General features: G+C 37.7%; 1 protein-coding gene across 1 annotated transcript in view; it reads right to left on the bottom strand.

The window, feature by feature from the left end:
- Positions 1-19,378, bottom strand: part of GSAP (gamma-secretase activating protein) — a 42,407-nt gene that overhangs the window by 18,124 nt on the left and 4,905 nt on the right. The window contains exons 3-19 of the mRNA XM_030451237.1: positions 18,867-18,923; positions 18,126-18,195; positions 17,706-17,762; positions 17,494-17,582; positions 17,034-17,103; positions 15,943-15,992; positions 14,532-14,636; positions 13,572-13,631; positions 12,530-12,573; positions 10,907-10,992; positions 8,472-8,549; positions 6,193-6,270; positions 5,620-5,712; positions 4,156-4,373; positions 3,796-3,865; positions 3,010-3,092; positions 2,324-2,377 (exon numbers count right to left, since the gene is read on the bottom strand). Of these exons, the coding sequence (XP_030307097.1) occupies positions 2,324-2,377; positions 3,010-3,092; positions 3,796-3,865; positions 4,156-4,373; positions 5,620-5,712; positions 6,193-6,270; positions 8,472-8,549; positions 10,907-10,992; positions 12,530-12,573; positions 13,572-13,631; positions 14,532-14,636; positions 15,943-15,992; positions 17,034-17,103; positions 17,494-17,582; positions 17,706-17,762; positions 18,126-18,195; positions 18,867-18,923 (1,362 nt within the window). The remainder of the gene's footprint in view (positions 1-2,323; positions 2,378-3,009; positions 3,093-3,795; positions 3,866-4,155; positions 4,374-5,619; positions 5,713-6,192; positions 6,271-8,471; positions 8,550-10,906; positions 10,993-12,529; positions 12,574-13,571; positions 13,632-14,531; positions 14,637-15,942; positions 15,993-17,033; positions 17,104-17,493; positions 17,583-17,705; positions 17,763-18,125; positions 18,196-18,866; positions 18,924-19,378) is intronic.

Raw genomic sequence — 19,378 nt, 5'->3', positions numbered from 1 at the left:
CTTATTTCATATACTGAGGCTGTAGCAGGAAGTGGTACTGTCAGAATTAAAAGCAGACACTACTGAAAACCTACACTGTATTAGATCTCATTAAAAAGTCAACAGTTTAAAATAAAGGATTGTTTTAATTAAATGTTATTTCTTGAGGATCATCAGGGCAAGCACTAGAAAGAGAAGGCTTCTTCATCTTGGATGGGTATTCATTTTGCAAACATTTCTAGAGAGTCAGGAAGTAATACCTAAGCATGAGCAACTATAAGACATTGACCAGAAGTCAAAACAAGCCCTTACCAGGGTGTAATCCACTAAAAGTACTTGCTAAGCCTTTCTTAAGTAATGTTGTTTTAAATGAAGACAAAGAGAGCTCTCTGCTATACCTATCTGAAAGGATGCAGGGTGCCAGTGACCTCTGAACAGCATATATGCCCTTTCTGGGAACCGTAAGGCTGTCTCCCCAGTGGTGAAGATATTCAAAGCTGTCCAACTTTGGGGCTGCACAGGCACCCCTTAAAACATCACTCTGCACCCCAGTGGCACAGCACAGCATGAGGGAGAGGTTGCCTTTTCCTGTGCTGATCCCTTTAACAACTGCCTCTGCTATACACCTTGACTCTTCTGAATCTCCTCCTATTCCCTACTCATATCCTTTCAAGTTTGGTTTTTGTGTTTAAAAGGGGGAAAATGAAAAATGGGTTCTTATTAGTTACGACCCCTAGCTAAATCTTTTTGACAACTGGGCTCTGACTGCTCTCTCTTTCTCTCAGACTCATTATCTCTTTCTTAACAGGCCTCTAGTGATAAAATACACCTGTTACCCAAATAGGACAACTTTTTAAATGAATATGGATGCAGTTCTCCCAAAAGCTTGAGCATAGGCTTGAGAACTCCCAAAAGCTTCTCAAAGCAGCAATTTACCATTGTTTCTGTGAAGTGCCATAGAAAAAAATTTTGCAAAGCAAATGCTACTTATAGGACCACATTTATCACCAGGGTCTAGCAAGTGATGCCACCACCACACACTAACTGAAACCCCAACAACTGACCAGTTGAACTTGAGCAATGGTGGGTTTGTGTCACTTGAATGGTACAAAGCAGCCAAAGCACTAAACCTTGCCCTATGTATTACCATCTTTGTCCTCACTGCAGAGTCAGAGCAATTTGCAGTTGGAGGAAATATTTGTCTTTAGTTCAACTTTAACCTTTTCAGTCTGTTTAGGTTTCAGACAGAAATAGGAAATGAGTTCCACAATCAGGAAGTATAGCTGTGAAAGGCATTTGCCCCTTGGGGCTTGAGGTTCAATCTCAGACAAATTAAAAGCCTACTAACTTTGACCTTGGTGAATTACAAGGATTATCTAGAAACAAATTTTCTCAAGATCTGATTTTCCCAGGTGTCCCAGCTCTCAGGGCAGCCTTCCCAAGCAAAACATGCAAAGCTGAAGTCCCTGACAGCAGTCATGTGAATCTGTAGCAGCACAGCTGTGATGCACTATTGCAGACTGGGTGAGCAGTGGGTAATTTCACCCAGTGAATGGTGAATCTTTATGAGCTAATTACTAGCACTGGGGAGAAAACAGACTCTCACTTCTTTACAGTGCTATATGAAACAATATTGCCATGCATCCACTCTACTCCCCCCTGTTGCTGGTACTTTTGGGTTTAAGCTCTGACTCTTCAGATCAGCTCTCTACAACAAGCTGCTTCCTAAAGCCTCTTTCAGATTTGCAGGGGAACACTCTAAACTGAACTGGAGCTGAGGGAGTGGAATGGAAGACAGGAAGAATCATTCATGTTTTTTTTCAATGGAAAGTACAATTTCCTACCCAAACATTGTGTGTTCTCACCATCCTGTTCACTGCCTTTTCCAGGCTGTGCAGGAATTTGTCTAGATTTAGGTAGCCAAAGCCCTTACATCAGTGAAATCACAGGATGCAATGGCAACAAAATAAAATGCCTCAAAGTGGAGACACAGAGAGAGATGAAGAAATCCTACACATCTGCTGTGCCAAGTTTACCTGCAGGTTATGAAGTCACAAACTGAAGAGGTATTAATCAAATTTAACAACTAATTATTGGAGGACCTTGCCTGTTGAATGGAAGAAGTCTCTTCTGAAAAGGGAAAATACGTATCTTTGAGCTAGCAAACATCAGTCTAAATAGTTGATATTCTAGTAAATGTATAAGATTTCAAACATGGTCATTTTCTTTTTGCTCCTATTTTTTGACGGGTGTAAGGACACTGCTTCATCACACCCTCAGCTCACAAAAAAAAAAAAAAGCTCCTAACCTACAAATATTTATGTGGTTTTATACTACCACTTACCTCCAACATAGGTATAGAAATAATGTCTGTTGTACACGTGACCCCAGGAATAATCTATAAATAAAATATCGACAAATTATAATATAAACCATTTAGCAGAACAGGCCTGTTTGGGTATCTAAGTGAATCTTCATTTGTGAAACTAGCATCTAGTCAAAATTATACATTCAGTTTTGCCAAACAGAAGTCTGGAAAACATTTCTCACTCATCTCCTTTAAAAAAAGGCAATGTAGTAAAACAGTGTCAGATCAGAGAAAGCAAATTAAGCTATTTGATAAGTTATTTTACTTTTCCAAGCCTACTCATAAATCTAAAGCCTACTGATACCATGTGTCTTGGAAATAACTGTATGACTTAGCTGGTAAAATATGTTCTGTATTCATTATAGACCCCAAATCATAAGCACTAAATTAATATCCCACTAAAAAACCATGAGATGTTTAGTAATCATTTCATTATAATAGCTGTTCTTGTTCTGTAAATGCTTTTATTTCTTAATTAATATAGGACTCATGGAAAACAACACTAAGGTTAAGAATTGACAAAAGAACACTGGCATGAAGCACAGCTGTGGATTTCCGGGATGTCTATAAAAAGGTTAGGTATACAAGTTAGAGGTTGTATTAAAGGAGAAAAAACCAATATGACCTCTAGCTATTAATTAAAATACCAGCTCTTATCTTACCCCAATCCAATCAAGCAGTGATGTGTAGGGCAGAAGTTTATGAAGGTCATGAGTTTCTGGACACATTCTGCAGTACAGGGAGGCTAAATGCAATGTAAAAAAGATATATAAGGGCAAGATAGTATAAACTATCAGTTAATAAGAGTAGGTTTCACAGTCAGTTCCTTATCAAATACTTTTATAGGGACAAATCCTGCTGCTCTCTCTGAAACAGCTTTCTTCATGGTGGAACTGGTCCCACTCTGTGCACAAAAGGAGGAAGAGAAGTCCAGATGGCTGCAGGGCTGGGTCAGCTGCTTGGCTACAGCTCAGTGCTGCAGGGGTTCTTTGTACAAAGGCTCAGGGCACAGGACATGCACTGGCTAGGCTAAGGAATCAGCTACTGGAAGATAATATCATGATATGCTAAATCCTAAAAAAATGGTTTGGGCAGGGATTAGAGGACATTTGTTCCTCTGCTCTAGTCTCAATTATTTACATCCCAGACATCCCAGGAGCCAGATGGAGCATTTCCTCTTCAGTGACCTGAAATAATGATGCATCTATCTGTCCCACTAGACAGAAGAATGCATTAGAAACCTATGACTGCCAATTTGAATTTGAGAGATCTTTGTATCTTCTTAACTCCTGGTATTGTCTCTACCACAAAACACAGGTCAGTTAACACAAATCACAACCGAAAAGTTTGGAAAGAAGTGAGTCAGTTTGTGACATTGTGTCTTCTTCCTAAGTCACAACTAGGTTATATTGCAGGAAGTTCCAGCGTGCAGGAAAAGAAATACCTACCAATAATAAATTCTTGAATGGGATCAAAAGAATGACATGTTGACAGGTTCTCAAAAATCCACCATATAATCTGTCAGAATGAGAACACAGGAGTTTGTAACATCTGTTTAAGCATGTGTTGTAGGAAACTGCAGAAACTTTATTTACAGTAGTAACACTGCATGAAGTAGTGATGCAGATATAAATGTTTTCAGGACAGTCTTGATCAGTAAAGCTGTTTGGGCAGCCCAGCTGGTGAGCCCCTTGGCACTGGGAAAAAGTACATGTAAGCCAGGACTTCTTTGGTCAGCATCAGTCATGCCCTAACCTTGCTTCGTAAAAGACATCACTGTTGTCTTTACCACTGATGTCTTTACCAACCTGCATTTCCAAGTTGTCTGTATGTTCAAAGTACAACAGAGCACAGTGCAGAGCTGCTAATCTCTCACTGTCTTGTTTGCTGTTCTGCAGGAGCTGTAGTAAGGCACTGCCACTGATGCTCACTGCATACATGTTTCCTTGGTGGCAATCCAAGACTGTTGACATGAGTGGGGATCGGATGTAGCAGTTTTGCAACCTATCAATTCTTGCATTCTCACCTGAAAAACATTGGTTTAATAATAAAAGTGATGAAAAACAAAATCTGGCTGCTACCAATATTTCTTTTTAGACTCCTGGGTCCCCAGAAGTAAGGATCAGTCTGTCTCTTGTACCAGCTGCCCGAGTATTGTGCTGAAAATGAGGAAGTGGAGTAGTGCTGCCTGGGTAGAGAAAGCAAATGAGGAACACAGACCCTTCTCAGCTCTCTCCTTCCCTACTGCTAAAGCAGGGAAGGTGCATAGATTGGAGGCTCACAATGATGCCGTAGCACAAACTGGGCTACACAGAATGGAATAGAGAAGGACAAAAGGCCCTCAGAGATTAGGATTAGCACTAGGATTAGCACCTAAGCATATTGGTACAGTTCAGAAAATGGAGAATCATGATACAAACTTGTATTGGTGGACCTCTCACCATCAGGCCCAATGGCCAGAACAGAAGGTTCTACTCTATGATTACTGACTGAAGCACCAGATCAAAACCACTTGATGCTAGCACAAAGGTTCCCCACCACAGTCCTACACAGCAGGATTCCAGACTCTTTGCACCAGAGAAATTAGCAATGCTTTCCACTCATTTCTAGCAGCCAAGTATTTCATTATGTATATACAACAGTTGTTAGCTTCCCATGATGCTGCCCCTGCACCAGTTCTCATTACTTACCCTCCCTTTCACCCAATGAGAACAGATTTCTGTTTTCAAACAAGGGCCCCCCACTTCCAAAAATAACCCACTTCCCATAAAGACATGCTTGTTGAAAATTAACATGCCTCTCAGATGAGACTCTAAATCAAATTGCATCAGCCTGATCAGGTGAAGGAAACACAGATTTCCTTTCCCCACACCCTCCAAACACACACATTTAGAGCAACTCAATTGGAGGAAGGAAATGTAAAATCAAATTTACATCTCCATGTGAAATCTGAGAACACTGGAGGACTAAGAGCATGTACAAATATGGGGGAAGGGAAATTATGAAACCAAAGCAAATAATTTCAAATTCAGTGAAAGGTCTTATTCCATCTTATAACTAGCCAGAAGTACGTAATAGATGAAGTCTATAAAATGTCACTTCAGATTCCCTTTTTAAAATGGCAAGTGGCAAAAATGCCATTCTTAGTTTTTCAATCTCTCTCTTCTTCAGAATATTATGCAATGAAACAAATACTGAAAAATACAACCTTCATGTGAAGAGATTTGAACAATTTTTGACTACAATAAAATTACTTCAAGCAGCAGTCTTACCTGTTAGAAACAAACTATGGCATAGCAGGTCAGGATGCTGAATATTCAGGAGGTGCAGGAACTGGCCAGGCAAATAAGCAGCCACATAATTGTCTATTTAAAGAAATAACAGTAATCAATTTAGCACCTGTTTGCTTATTGGCCGTAAGAGGCTGTCTCACATTATTCTCATCTTGGCTCACTTCTCACTGATGGAATTGATTATATCTAGGAAATATAAAAGGAGTTAATTAAAAACTGCTGTTGTATTAACACAGGAAACACTGGCAATACATTTGGGTTTCCAGGGGCGGATTCAAGAGGCTTGAGACACTCAGAAACTCAGCAGCTGACCTCTAGAGCAGATTGAGGCAATTTCAGAGGAAGTTGCTTACCAGTAGTGAGGTATTACAGTATCAAATGCCACATAAAAACTTTAAGCAAAAAATTAACAAAACCAAACCTCAGCATAACAGCACAATTACAAAAAGTCAAGAAAATAAGTCCACTAGTTGTAGAGAAGGGTTAGTCATTTGTCTCCCTACTGGGGACAGAGTATGGCAGTCACACAGGGAAATAACACAAGTAACCTACCAAGATTCATAAAAGCCACTTCCTTCAATTGATGAGATTCTGTTCTTTCTAGAGAAACTGTAAACGTTTTGTTGTAACCTGGAGAAAAATAATAATACTTTTTAAAATCTCAAACAATAAATACCATCTGTTACAAGCCAAGTATGACTTCATGCCTAGAAACTTCTGCAGTGCCAGTACACCCAAACAGGGATATTTCAGACTGTTTCACGGGCTTGTCTGCACCAAGGGATTTACTTCATCCTAAACAGAGTTGCTGCATACTTTTTAGACCTGCACCCACACATTGCAGTTCATTAGTATGCAGAAACTGGCCACACACTGCACAGCCTATGTTTCTATGTAAAGAAGCATGTAAAATTACCTTCCTCCCCCCAAAAATTCAAATACAAATCCTCTACATATCTATCCTTCACATTTTAGTGATCTGTGAAGGATTTCTTTATCTGCATGCCCTATTGCTCTAATTTAGTTTAGTTCTGTATAAACATATGCTGATTTCAGACCTGCCATGTTTGCTTGGGCTTTGTATCAGCACAACTGTTATTTTATTGTAGACTTGCACTATACTTTTACTGGCATCTAGTAAGAATGATATAAAGCCCTCAAATTTCCTCAGATGAAAAGCTGATGACTAAACTGAAGAGACAATCACCAGCCTCCAAATATCCATGCTGCAATATCCTAAAGGCTGAATGGTTTTGTGACCATAATGCTACTTAGTACTGCATGAAAATTCACAATTAATAGATCCAGGGTTTACAGGACCACCAAGGAACAACTAGATCAGCCACTCACCCAGAACTTTTGATTCCTGAGTCTAGCAGAAAGATATGCTTTATCAGTTCTGGGGGAGAAGGGGAAGGGAGAGATATACCTCCAAGAACAACAGCAACACTACAGATTAATAGGTATCTAAAATATTTTTTCACACAAGATACTGACTGAAATTTACTGCTCACTACTGCTTGTAATGAGTAAGTATACTCATGACTGCCACCCTGTTACTTGCCAATGCAAATGCACAATAATACCAGCACTGCAGAATATACCTGCAACATCATCACTTTTGTGTTTAAGCTACATTAAGTGAACTGCTTCCTTCAGACTTTTCACATGCTGCAGCACAGACTGAACTTCTTGCAAGTCTCTCAAATGTGGCTTATGGACCTGATACACTGCTGCTTCTGTGGGTCACCTCAGGACCAGTCTTAAAATTCTCTTGTGGGACTGATGAATCTTACAAGAATCCACAAACAGCTCTGCACTGAACAACTCCACTCCATGAAGGTTATTTCAGATGCAGCTGGTCAGTGTCACCACACTTATACTCATTTTCTTGCCAGCAGGGATAAGGTTGTAGAAGGGCTGTGGTTGGCTCTAAGTTATGCAACCACCCTTCAGCTACACAAACACATCTGCGGAAACCAGCTCTTCATAGCAGCACAAAGCAGGGTGCTGCCACACCTAGAGTGGACTTTTCCAATTTCTTAATGCCTTCAAGAACACAAAAATCTAGTTCATTCAACCCCTCAATGTTCCAGCAGCAAAGGAACATGTTAGTGCAGCACTGATACAAGAAAAGTTCCCTGACACAAAAAAGCAAAAGCTTCAACTAAAAAAGTAGTGTATCATCCACTTAAATGTGGTTACTCCATGCTATGAAGCTCCTCAATTGAGAAATAATTTGCCTCTCTACTCCACATACCAAACAACAAAAATCTTGCTAGTGACAAGTTTTGCTCTGATCAGAATAAAAAAATGTTCTTTATTCTTCTCAAGAAAAAAAAAAAAGTCTTAGAATTACGAGCTAGAGCACCACTTGCTCAGCAACAATTCTCACAGTCAGTGGGTGTTGCACCTCTTGCTGTGAAAATGACATGTGGGACTGCAACTCTAAACAGACATCCAAGCTAAAAGCTGTTGGCTCAGTTTCCCATACAAATGCCTTATGACATAAGCACAACAGACCTGCAAGCTCACATAGATTTCACTGATGTCTGTGCTCAGCACGCCAGAAAGTCTGGCTAGAAATAAGAGACCAAATTAATAGCCACTCATGAGACCACTGGTTTGAAGCTACTTGTTCAGCATCAGGCAGGAAGTCTACAGCAGGAAAGTCAACTTTGCAACTCAAGGCAGCTGCTCTCTTTAAACATCAGTCACAGTAGTTTATTGTCTGCAAAACTTTGACAGTTACTTGTTTTGCAAGGCATTCTGACTCCTTCAGCAAAGTGACATTCTCCAAAACAGAGCATAGATGAACAGGTTAATCTTACCTTTATGTAAAAAATGTATGGAGTATGTTATTTCATCAGGAATATCAGAGGCTAGACTACAACACACACACAAGCCTCCTAAAAAGACAAAAAAGGAAAAGAATATTGACTCATCCACTTAATACCCAGACATCTTTATACTGCACAAAACTCAAATAAGACAGTTTCAGATTAGAAACTAACAATAAATTTTCAATAAAGATTACAAAAATATATACTACACACATCTAACAATCATTGACCTAGTGAAACACAAAATAAGAGGGAATAGAGAAGGCAATATGACATGATGGAAAACTGGGTTCTGACAGACAGTTCTCTTCAGAAGAACATTTTTAGCCCTTCCCAGTAGACATCATCCTTGCAGCCATTAAACTGACCAAACCTTTCTATAAACTGCCTCAATCTTGAGATATTATCTGTTCAGGCTCTATGTACAGATATGTACAGAACAACACAGTAGAACAGTTTGCTTTCTCTCTAGAGAATTTTGTATTGGCAGCAGCATGATACACTACTAGAGCTTTCTTACATTAGAAATGAGAGTCACTTCTCCCCTCTCTGTTAATGCCTTTCTTAGGAGAAAAGTCACCCCTTGGCACAAGCTTTTTTCCAACAAGGTACCCTGTGTAGGAATGCTGCCTACTCCCAGCCTAATTCTAAATCAGACTGAGAGACTGTTTTGATTTCAATGGATGGCAGCCCTCCCTCCACCTCCTATCTCCTTAATCATCTTATTCTGATGCTTTGGCAAGCTGCTTCAACATTCATGTTGGAAACAGCTTCCAAGACACATTACTCCAATCCCACTGGGCCACAACTATGACCATTCACTTTTTACCTTAAAAGAAAAAAAAAAAGAATACTAATATGGATACTCCTCTGTATGAAAAAAAAACAAAAAACTGTATACTAGGTATACAGAAAAAAGGACAGCATGGAAAAAGCAAATGTGCAAAAACCCCCACAGCTACCAACATGTTTTACCAGGTTACCATACTGCAGATTCCAAAGCTGCACCACAGCTGTGATACAGATATGGCTGAGACACTTCACACTTCTGGGAAAGGTAAATACTTTCTTTTGAGAAGCAAATTTCTTTTCTGCTTATTTTTAGCTAATTTATTATTGTTTGATACAGCTTTGCTTGGATATGAGTCATTTAGACAACATATAGGGCATTCTGTCAGAGCACTTGGCATCTTTCAGAGCATGCATAATTTTTAAAGTAGCAGCATCAGGAGTCATGAGGAAGACTGGAAAAGCTCCAGCAACCCACAGTGCTGTTTATTATCAAGATCTCCCTTCCAACACTGCAAATTTCTTTCTTGTAGGCTTGAGGCTAGTATGTACACTCTTCAGTAAATTGTGCCAGATGCAAGTGAGTCTGTTCAGACTGAAGTGCTGGTGCTATATGTGCAAGCTGACCACAAGAACAGTGGCTATGGGGGACTAAAGAGGATGTACATCTTTCAATTCTAGGATACTGTTTTAAATTAGAGAAGAGTACATTTAGATTGGATGTTAGGAAAAAGTTCTTTACCATGAGGGTAGTGGAAAAATGGATCAGGTTGACCAGGGAGGTAGCTGAGGCCTCATCCCTGGAAATATTCAAGGTGAGGCTCTGAGCAACCTGGTCTAGTTGAAGATGTCCCTGTTTACTTCACAGGCATTGGATGAGGTGACTTTTAGAGGTCCCTTCCAACCCAATTTATTCTGCGATTCCATGTTAACAAACTTAACTATGAGCAACAGAGAATATCAAAGGGTACTTCATTAATACAGAATTAATATAGAAACACAACAGTCTCAGCAACTCTCCAAGCAATGTTACATGAGATATCATTTTAGCAATCCCATTAGAGCAGCCAGAGACTGAGAATACAAGAAAAATTCCTTTCCTCCCTTATCAGTGCTCTCTGGAAATTAGACCTATGTGTGGTGACACAGGGAAAGCCTGGTATCCTATTGCAATACATGGGAAGTGTTTCATACAAAGGCAGAACCAAGTCTTCTACAATACTGATTTCAAAATTATTTGCAAATAGTAAGAGCTATAGCTAAATGCCACAAGATGGGAAGACTGATATGAAGATATATTTGGATAGACTCCTATTTTTTCAGAAATAAGAGGGAAAAAAGCATTTAAAGAATAAATTCTACTCATCCAGGGTAACAGTGAATTACTACACTCAGCAAAATTCAGGAACCAACAGCAATATAAAGCTCTTAGAATCTGTATCATGGCTGCTCCATTTACACATATCCACACTATAACAATTATAGTTACAGACAGCTTTATGATTAAAACATTATCATTAAAACACTAATGACGATTATAAAAAAATGTCTTGCAAAGAAATTTAGTAATCTATTATGATGCATGATAATTACTAGTGGAGTTCATTTTGACAATACTTGTCTTTATTCATTACCTGCTTTACTTGTAAAAACCTGAAGATTCAAAGATTTAGATGCAATATCTTGATCTTGACAGCAATCATATCCAAAATTGACAAGTCTGTGAGCAAATTAAGATCACTAAATAAATCACTTTATACACAGTGATTCATCACAACACCAAGATCATAAGAACAGTCATTTTGTAATCAAAACATATTGATTAAATTATAATTAAGTGTTCTCTAAGCTTTAACCAATCTACTCAATGTTGTTACAAATGAGAAACCCAAGCTTGCAAACTGACCAGGAACAAACAATTTTTATTACACCTGAAAACTTTGTCTCTCACTACAGCATTGTCCAACCACTCCTACACATCAAAGTGAAAGCAAGTTCTGCTGAAGCACTGGAAATCCAAGCATTCATAACACCTGAGGACTCAAAGGCTTTGCAGCCTAACTCTAGCAGTCTTGTTTCTGCAAAGCTACATTTTCTGCAATTTTTCACACTAATTTCAGTGGACATTATCAAAAAGGAAAGCATAAAAATCTCACTTGCATTAACTTGTTATACCATGACTTTTTTTTTTTTCTGTCTCATGCTGCTGTGCTTTAATGGTTTTACCCATCTTTAACATCAACAAGTTCTACTTTTGCAATGCAAAACATGCAACAGAAGCTTGTACTCAGTCTGCTTCGGCATTTTTGTTGTTGAGGTTGTGTTTCTTTGATTGGTTTGGTTTCTTTAAAGAAAGGATTTTTATCCTGTATGATTTTTCACTAGATCTCTTGCAGTAGTTCTGAAAAAATATATAGCACTGAAGATCTTAAGAGTTGGATTTTTTCAGTACTAACCACAAGATAAACACTGCCCATTTAAGGCAACCTGCATGTGCAGTAGCACCACACTGAGCCTTCTGCATAGCACCCAGACATTCCAAAAGCCACAGTTTGGGCAGGGTGGAACTCAGCTACCTTCAGCTATTGGTAACTGATCTAGTACCTTTTTATTCACAGGGAAACAAAAGCCCTTTTGGAATGTAAAGTCAACTGACTGAAGATAAATGAGAATGAGATGAATTATAAGTGAGAGTCAGACCATCCTGACAAGGTTTTCCTCAATTTACATGGAGCCTTAAGGAGATAAGCTCAGATCCAGCCATGTGTACAGGAGACTTCAGAGGAATCCTGGCCTTGGAAAGCACTGGCTGCCTGAAAACAGCTCTGCTGGAGGAGAAAAGAGTGCAGGCAGTGTCCCACAGGCTATTAAAAGGTGCAGTTAACAGCTCAGAAAAACATGTTACAGCAATTAACAGTGGAGAGCTTTCTTTGACAGGAATTTTGATATCACCATTAAAACAATTTAAATAGGTACAGAATACTCAGAGAAAAGATGGTTTAAGCTACACTTAGCTCTTCAGACATTTTTTTCGAAATGGCACCAAAAAGCAGTCAGGAATTAAATTACACTTCACAGTTGATTCTGATGAGAATTACAGGAACTGGAAGTTTGGACACAGTGTTCATATTATTCTCCTGTTCCAGTACTCTATAAAGGCAACTGCACACAAAGATGCTGTGGTCTCAACACAAGTTTGACAGAGGTTTGTAAAACATTATCCTACATGTTAAAATGAATTTTTAAAATAAGCATACTTTACATGTGTGTCATCTACTGAAATATCCAGGTGTGACTCCAGCTGTTAAAAAATTAAAACTATGATTAATATTTATTCCCAGAAAAATGTCAAATTCACATTGCACAAGATTCAATACTTTATTGAAGTTTATCCTCCTCTAACCCTTACAAACATCTCTAACACCTTCCAAAACAGATTTTTTAAACTACAAAAAATCTAAAAAAGGCTAAAAAAGGCTAAAAAAGGCTAAAAAAGGCTAAAAAAGGCTAAAAAAGGCTAAAAAAGGCTAAAAAAGGCTAAAAAAGGCTAAAAAAGGCTAAAAAAGGCTAAAAAAAAGCTTAAAAAAAGCTAAAAGCCAAAAAAAAGCTACAGCTAAAAAAAAGCTAAAAAACCCTAAACAACTAAAAAACTAAAGAAAACCCTAAAAAAAAAACCTTAAAAAACCAACTTAAAAAAAACTAAAGAAAACCAACCTAAAAAACCCTAAAGAACCAACTTAAAAGACCCTAAAAAAACAACAACTTAAAAAACCCTAAAAAAACCAACTTTAAAAACGCTAAAAAAAAAAAACTTTAAAAACCCTAAAAAGCCTGTGAAATAATAAATATTTTACTTCCTGCATTAAAGCAAATTTCAGCCACCAGGATAAAAGCCTAGTAACAATTACATTACAGCTGTAATTTTTAACATTGTTTTCTGTATTTTGGCCACCACACGTTTTCCTCTCACTTAAAACAGACACAAAATTAGTACATGGTTTCTTTTCCCAGAGCATTTGATAATTCTGTTTTTTCATACTTGACTATAAGATGTGTTATCTCACAAATGTCACTTCTGTCCAATTTCACTGAAGTTAGTTTACTGTGGAGCAATCTGAATCTGACTGAATACATTCCTGAAAAGAACATCATGCAAAATATCAAATGGAAAAAACCCTCCAGTTTTCCTCTGAAAAAGCTACAATAATAAAAGCCACTGAAACAGACCTCTGTATCAGTGCCAGAGCACTAATCACGTGCAGCTTTTAACCATTGTATAATAAAATACTAATAACTTACTGTTGAGTTAAAATTTTCATCAGGATAAAACTGGACACATTTTAAAGTACTCCTTGGTTCCTGGAATTAACAGGACATGTTTTGTAATTGATGAAGTAAAAAGCATATCATACAGACTGAAAAGTGACTGGATACTCCACAGTGTTCTACACAGTCAGCATACTTTGCTACCAGATATACAGAAGTTAGGGGACAAAAGAGAGCTTTAAAAACCACATATAACCCCTCACAATAGCACTCTGGCAGCCTTCCTTCCTGTCACAGATCATTATCTGCCAATCACCTATAATTTCGTGGGCCCCCACTTGCAGCACAGCATTTACATGTCAAAACACACATTCTAGAAAGTTAAAAACCATCTTTTCCATAACTACTTATATGGCAAAAGGTACAGTATCTTATTTTGGTCAGTTGAAAAAGGGTATCTCAGAAAACAAACAGGAATCAATTTCTCCATCAGACCCCACTTCCTGTTATTTTCTAACATTCATATATTTCTGGAGGCTAAGAAGGGTTAAGAAAAATCTATTTCCATTTACATGGAATACATGAAGTGTAAATAGCACCTCATCCAAAACAAGAAAAAACAGCCAAACCCAGAGAGTTGCAAGATTTCTAGCCAAGAACCTAGCCAAGACCTCCTATTCAGTCCCATTAAGTCTGTGTACAACACACTTTAGAGATGTTAATTCTCTAAAACAGAGTCACTTTACTCACAACAATTTTTGGTAGATTTTGTAAAGCCAAAAAAAATCCCTAACAAACCCACCCATTTCTACAGAAAGCACTGAGACCCGGTCTTTTTGATATTTACTACGCACAAAGAGCATTTAAGGCAAGTCCAGCTTTTCACTGGGTTATCACAATGAAAAACAAACTCAACTATTATTACTCCATGCACTCAAAACTTCACTGTCATGCACAGGCAGGAACAAAACTACGAGAATGATTTTACCTCACCTTTGGAACAATGTAGAAAAGCCTTTGTTCCATCATATCCCATTGTGCCCAAATGAGATCATCTGCAACTCTGACTCTTGGAAGCTGACCTGAGTTTTGAATCACCTAAAGAAGAAGAAAGATCATCAGAAGTTATCAGTAAATAAACTTCTGTAGCAATTACACAGTCCGTGCTTTAAAGAGAAAAGCAATGACAGGAGAGGCACAAATACTAAGGTGGCTGGAGAGAATATGCTACTTGCTAGTACACAAAGTCCACCTTTCTGTGTGCAGGATGCTCAGTTTAAAGAGATCAGAAGCCAGATTTTCAGGGTACATTGAACCAAATAACTAACTGCCAAATAACTTCTTTGAGATTGCCATGCTTGCAAGAAAACCACCACTTAAGCTGCTCAAAGTGAACTAAGGAAACCAGACAGTGCTCTTCATCACAGAGAAGGGGAGAGGAGAGAAATACTACAGCAAGTTCAGAACCAGCAACATTATAACTATTGAAGGAAGAGGAGTAAGGCACAAAAGAGATTTCTGTCAAAAGTCTCAGCCACATGATGGAGAGAGAGTACTGGCAGCAGGGAAAGGCCTACAATTGTGGAAAACTGTTGGGATCGTATAACTATATGCTGAAAAGATCTAGGGAGATTTTATGGCAACCAAAAAGAAATCTGTGAGAAAGATCATCATGATCTGTTTTTTTTCTGGTTACATTCTTAGTCTTTACTACCATAGTCTAGCATATAAAACTCCTCTTCTTTAAAAGCAATGACAAACTTTGAGAAAAACATGAAACATTTCATAGACTGACAATCAAGACCTTATCTTCTTTTCAAGCATACATTTGTCTTCACAAAGTGAAACAATGGTTTTCATCACATAATTCTATATTATATGAGAAGTATATTATTTAAAAGTTTTTTTAAGAAAAACATCTACAATTTGAAAACAAATTCATGCTTAAAACAGGAAAAAGAGATGAGGGGAAAAAGAGATTTGAACATTCTTAGTACCTGGAATGTATCTAAGTTTTTATGTCTTTTGTTTGGTTCCTTGTTTTTCAAATGAAACCTTTACCAAGACACACAAACTCACAAAAGGCAAAGTTGGGAAAGTGACTGCAAATATTTTAAATGGTTTTAAACATGTATTTAAACTATATTTATTCCCAACTTTTAACTTACAGACACATCAGCAACAAATAAAAAAAACCAGTAAGTCACTTGCCTCATAAATTACACAGTATACAGGTTTTTCAATCAGCTTTGTGGTTAGCTACATAAGTTGCCATACCATCAATACATGAACATACTCTGTGCTGCCCAAATATAAAACCACAAAAATACTTAGCTAAGTTTACAGACGTTCAAATTTTTAATTAAAAAAAAAACCCCAAACCCCAAGATTTTACAAGTCTTACCACTTTGTGTTCTTCTTCTGCAACAACATGAACATCAAATTGTTCAACATCTATAAAATATATAAAAATCATTACAAGCATACATTTTTATATGCTTTTACACAGCTTATTAAACCATCTCACCTCTAAGAATGCTACAAGAACACATGAGGGTCAGGCAGGTTCAACTCAGCCTAAGAGGAAATTTGTGATATATGAACACAGGTGCCTAAGCTTGGATGCTCTTCCTCTCCTAAGCCAAGGGGGGCTACAGCTGATTCAGTTCTCTGCCTACACCAGTGCAGCACCATCAGGAGGGTGCTAACTGATACATTCCAAACCAAGCCATGGAGCACGAGCACAGAGAAAGAGCTCACAGGGCTGCCCATCTGTGCCTGAAACCACACCTCAGCCATGATTAGCTTCCCAGTGTGAATACGACCTCACAGCCCTTTCCCACACAAATTCCTAAATGTTATTGGTAGTTCACCAGTGCAAAGATTTACTCAGCAGATGTTATAAATATTTCCAATGTAGTTCACAGCATTACATGAAAGTATTAGGAGGTGAACTGCACCTCACAAGTTCCACTAGTGAAAGGTTGGTGTCTGGGTTAGCTGAGAGGAAAACCCTACCCAAAAGGATGGAAAAAGTGAACTCACTCTGCAACAAGACTGAAAGAGACATAAAAACCCTTTTCAAATGTCCACCTCTACCCATTTCCTCCCATTAGTTAGACTGGAGATGCAAAGTAAGATGAATGCAACCAACTATTGTCACATATTAAATCACAATTCACTTTTCATAGTCAAATGATCTGCTCTAAATTGACATTGGCAGCTATAAAAGTCAATTTTAGCATTTTTAGAAATTAAGATAACTGATGAATGCATGAACCAAGCAACTTCAGTAAAAGATGGTCATTCTGCTAACATTAAAAAACTGTATAGTTTAATGGGATTTGTTTTCAAAGACATTTAGAATACCCAGAATAGCTCATATCCTTTATTTTTGGGGTTTTTTTGTTTTTCAGTAAAGTCTACCAAAATACAACCTATAATGATCATCTTAAAGCAAAAGAATAACAATGTATTTTCAAAACATTAACTCACATTTATCTTCTGAAACTAGCAAGAGGCGACTTTCTGTAGAAGTATTTCTGCCTTCAACTGGATAAAGAAACTATATGGAAAGTTTCACAAAAGTAAGTAAATAACCAAAGTAGTTTAGAAAAAGTACAAAAATGTTGGGATTTTTTAACTGGTAATTACAAATTAAGACAGGCATGCTAATGATATTTAATTAATCAAAATAGGTATTATTACAGACTAACAGTCAGCAATCACTGTGCAACCTTTGGAGGATGGAAGAGAAATAAAAAAGTAGCCTTTATGTCAGAGAAACATTGAACATTTTATGAAGTTTCTAATTTTTTTTCATTCTATGAAGAAAAATCAGCACCCTATTTCTGCAACAGTTACAAGACGATGTGTGGTATTTCTGCACTCAACTATTTTAACTCTAGCATAGTGGATTTACAAGCTTTATCCTTATATTTGTTAAATAATTTACCTGTACTCGAACACAGCTATCCACAGCCTTTAGGACTCTCACATTATTTATGGGATGAATTTCAATTAGCAAGGTTAAATACTTGGGTACTGTAGAAAAAACATGTTTTAGATACCATTATTTTTTTTTCTCAACAGAAATTATAGGGGGAGGAGGGGGAAGTGGAAGGGTACAATATTTCTAACAGTATTAAAACAATCCACTTGAAGTACCTGACTGTAATAGCCGACTTACTCTTTCTTCCTCTGTATATTGGCGGAAACTGACCGCTAAGAGGGGAAAAAATACACAAAACCACACTGAGCATGGATAAAAAATATTCTTGAAGAAAAAGCATCTCAATTTTTTTTTAATCCAAAACATACATGTTAAAAGAAAAACCAAAGATCTTCTCAATGTAGGGGGCATGTATAAATGCAGGAGGGTGAAGTGAATGAAGTGTGTCTTAGATTTGTTGTCATAAACCACCCATAATGTTACAGAAGGGTCTTGATGTTGTTACTTACACTATTTGGTGATGGATCCACTGAAATGCATGGACTGCTGTGCACAGCATAAGGTCAAAATGTATCAACCCACTTGACTACATGATCTTTACCATGACAAAAAATTAATGTTAAACACATATTTACCCAATAAGGTCCTTTCATTGTTGATTGAACAACTGATTATTTGTAGATCCCTCTCAAACACATAGAGATGCTGTAAGAAATACATTAACGTCAATTAATTATTTCTTTTAACTATAGAACTATAATTACTCCTTCTTAGGAAAACACTGCTGACCAGCACACTATTTTTAAAGTAAATAATTCCACAGCCATATTTCAAACCTCTAGTGTATCACTTATCTGTTTTCTCATTTGTTCATTTCATACTGGTTCTTTTGAGCTCTGTGTTGTTACCAGAGCAGCACAGCCCTATGCAAAAATGAAATTTCATGCATTTCATACTCCTACAGGGACACCTGCAGAGGCCTGTTATCATGATTTCAGACACTGAATTGCAGTACATTCAGTTTCTAGAATAATTTCTTGCAAATGATAGAACCAAACATGCTGAAAATGCACACATAACAAAGAAAACCCAAAACATGTATTTCTTAGTGCACACATACAGTGTGAACAAGGAATGAAAAGGGGCTGAATTGGTTGTTTAGAAATAGACTGTAGACATTATGCTCCCAAGTCATTCAAATCTTTTCCATCTTCATACTACTGAAGAACATTAATACTACTGAACCTTCTCCCATCTCTATTGTGTTTCAAGCAATCATATACTCCTTAATGACATGACACATAATATTTCAAGCATCAAAATCTGAAACACTGCAGCACTGTCTTCACCAAGGAAAAGCCTGGTATTGCTCTCACCTCATTTTGTTTAGTTTGAAGATCGTACAATCCAATGTGAGTACTTCTCTGATTTCCCTATGGATGAAAACATATCAGCACTGACAATATAGACACACACAAAGTTAAACATGGTTTTACTTTCTTCTACCTCTCTTCTCTTCCCTGCAGCCCTTGACACACATCCTCACACATTTCCCTGTCCTATAAAAAGGCAGTTAATTATTTGATTGCAAGGCAGTGAGGTCCCTCTCTCTCTCTTTGGTTCCACACTGGTTTTAGGTATGTCTGTACAATCATGAAAAGGGATGCTATGGCTGATGGAGGATTTAAGGCTGTTATTCCAAACCTCAATTCAGTGGGTCATTGCTCCAAAGGGGAAAACAGAAACATCAAACATCTCCAATCACAGCTTCTAGTGACCTACCTGTCTGCAAGCTAGAGAAAAAATTTCAGCTCTGCCTTAGGAAATTATTGTTTGAATCTTTCACAAGCTCAGATGACACCACTAGCCTGCTGCCTTTGAAAAATGC

This window comes from Calypte anna, chromosome 1 (genome assembly GCF_003957555.1).
Source record: "Calypte anna isolate BGI_N300 chromosome 1, bCalAnn1_v1.p, whole genome shotgun sequence".
NCBI classification, from domain to species: Eukaryota; Metazoa; Chordata; class Aves; order Apodiformes; family Trochilidae; genus Calypte; species Calypte anna.
The sequence above is the reverse complement of the archived record's forward strand: the minus strand, read 5'-3'. Positions and strand labels throughout refer to the sequence as shown.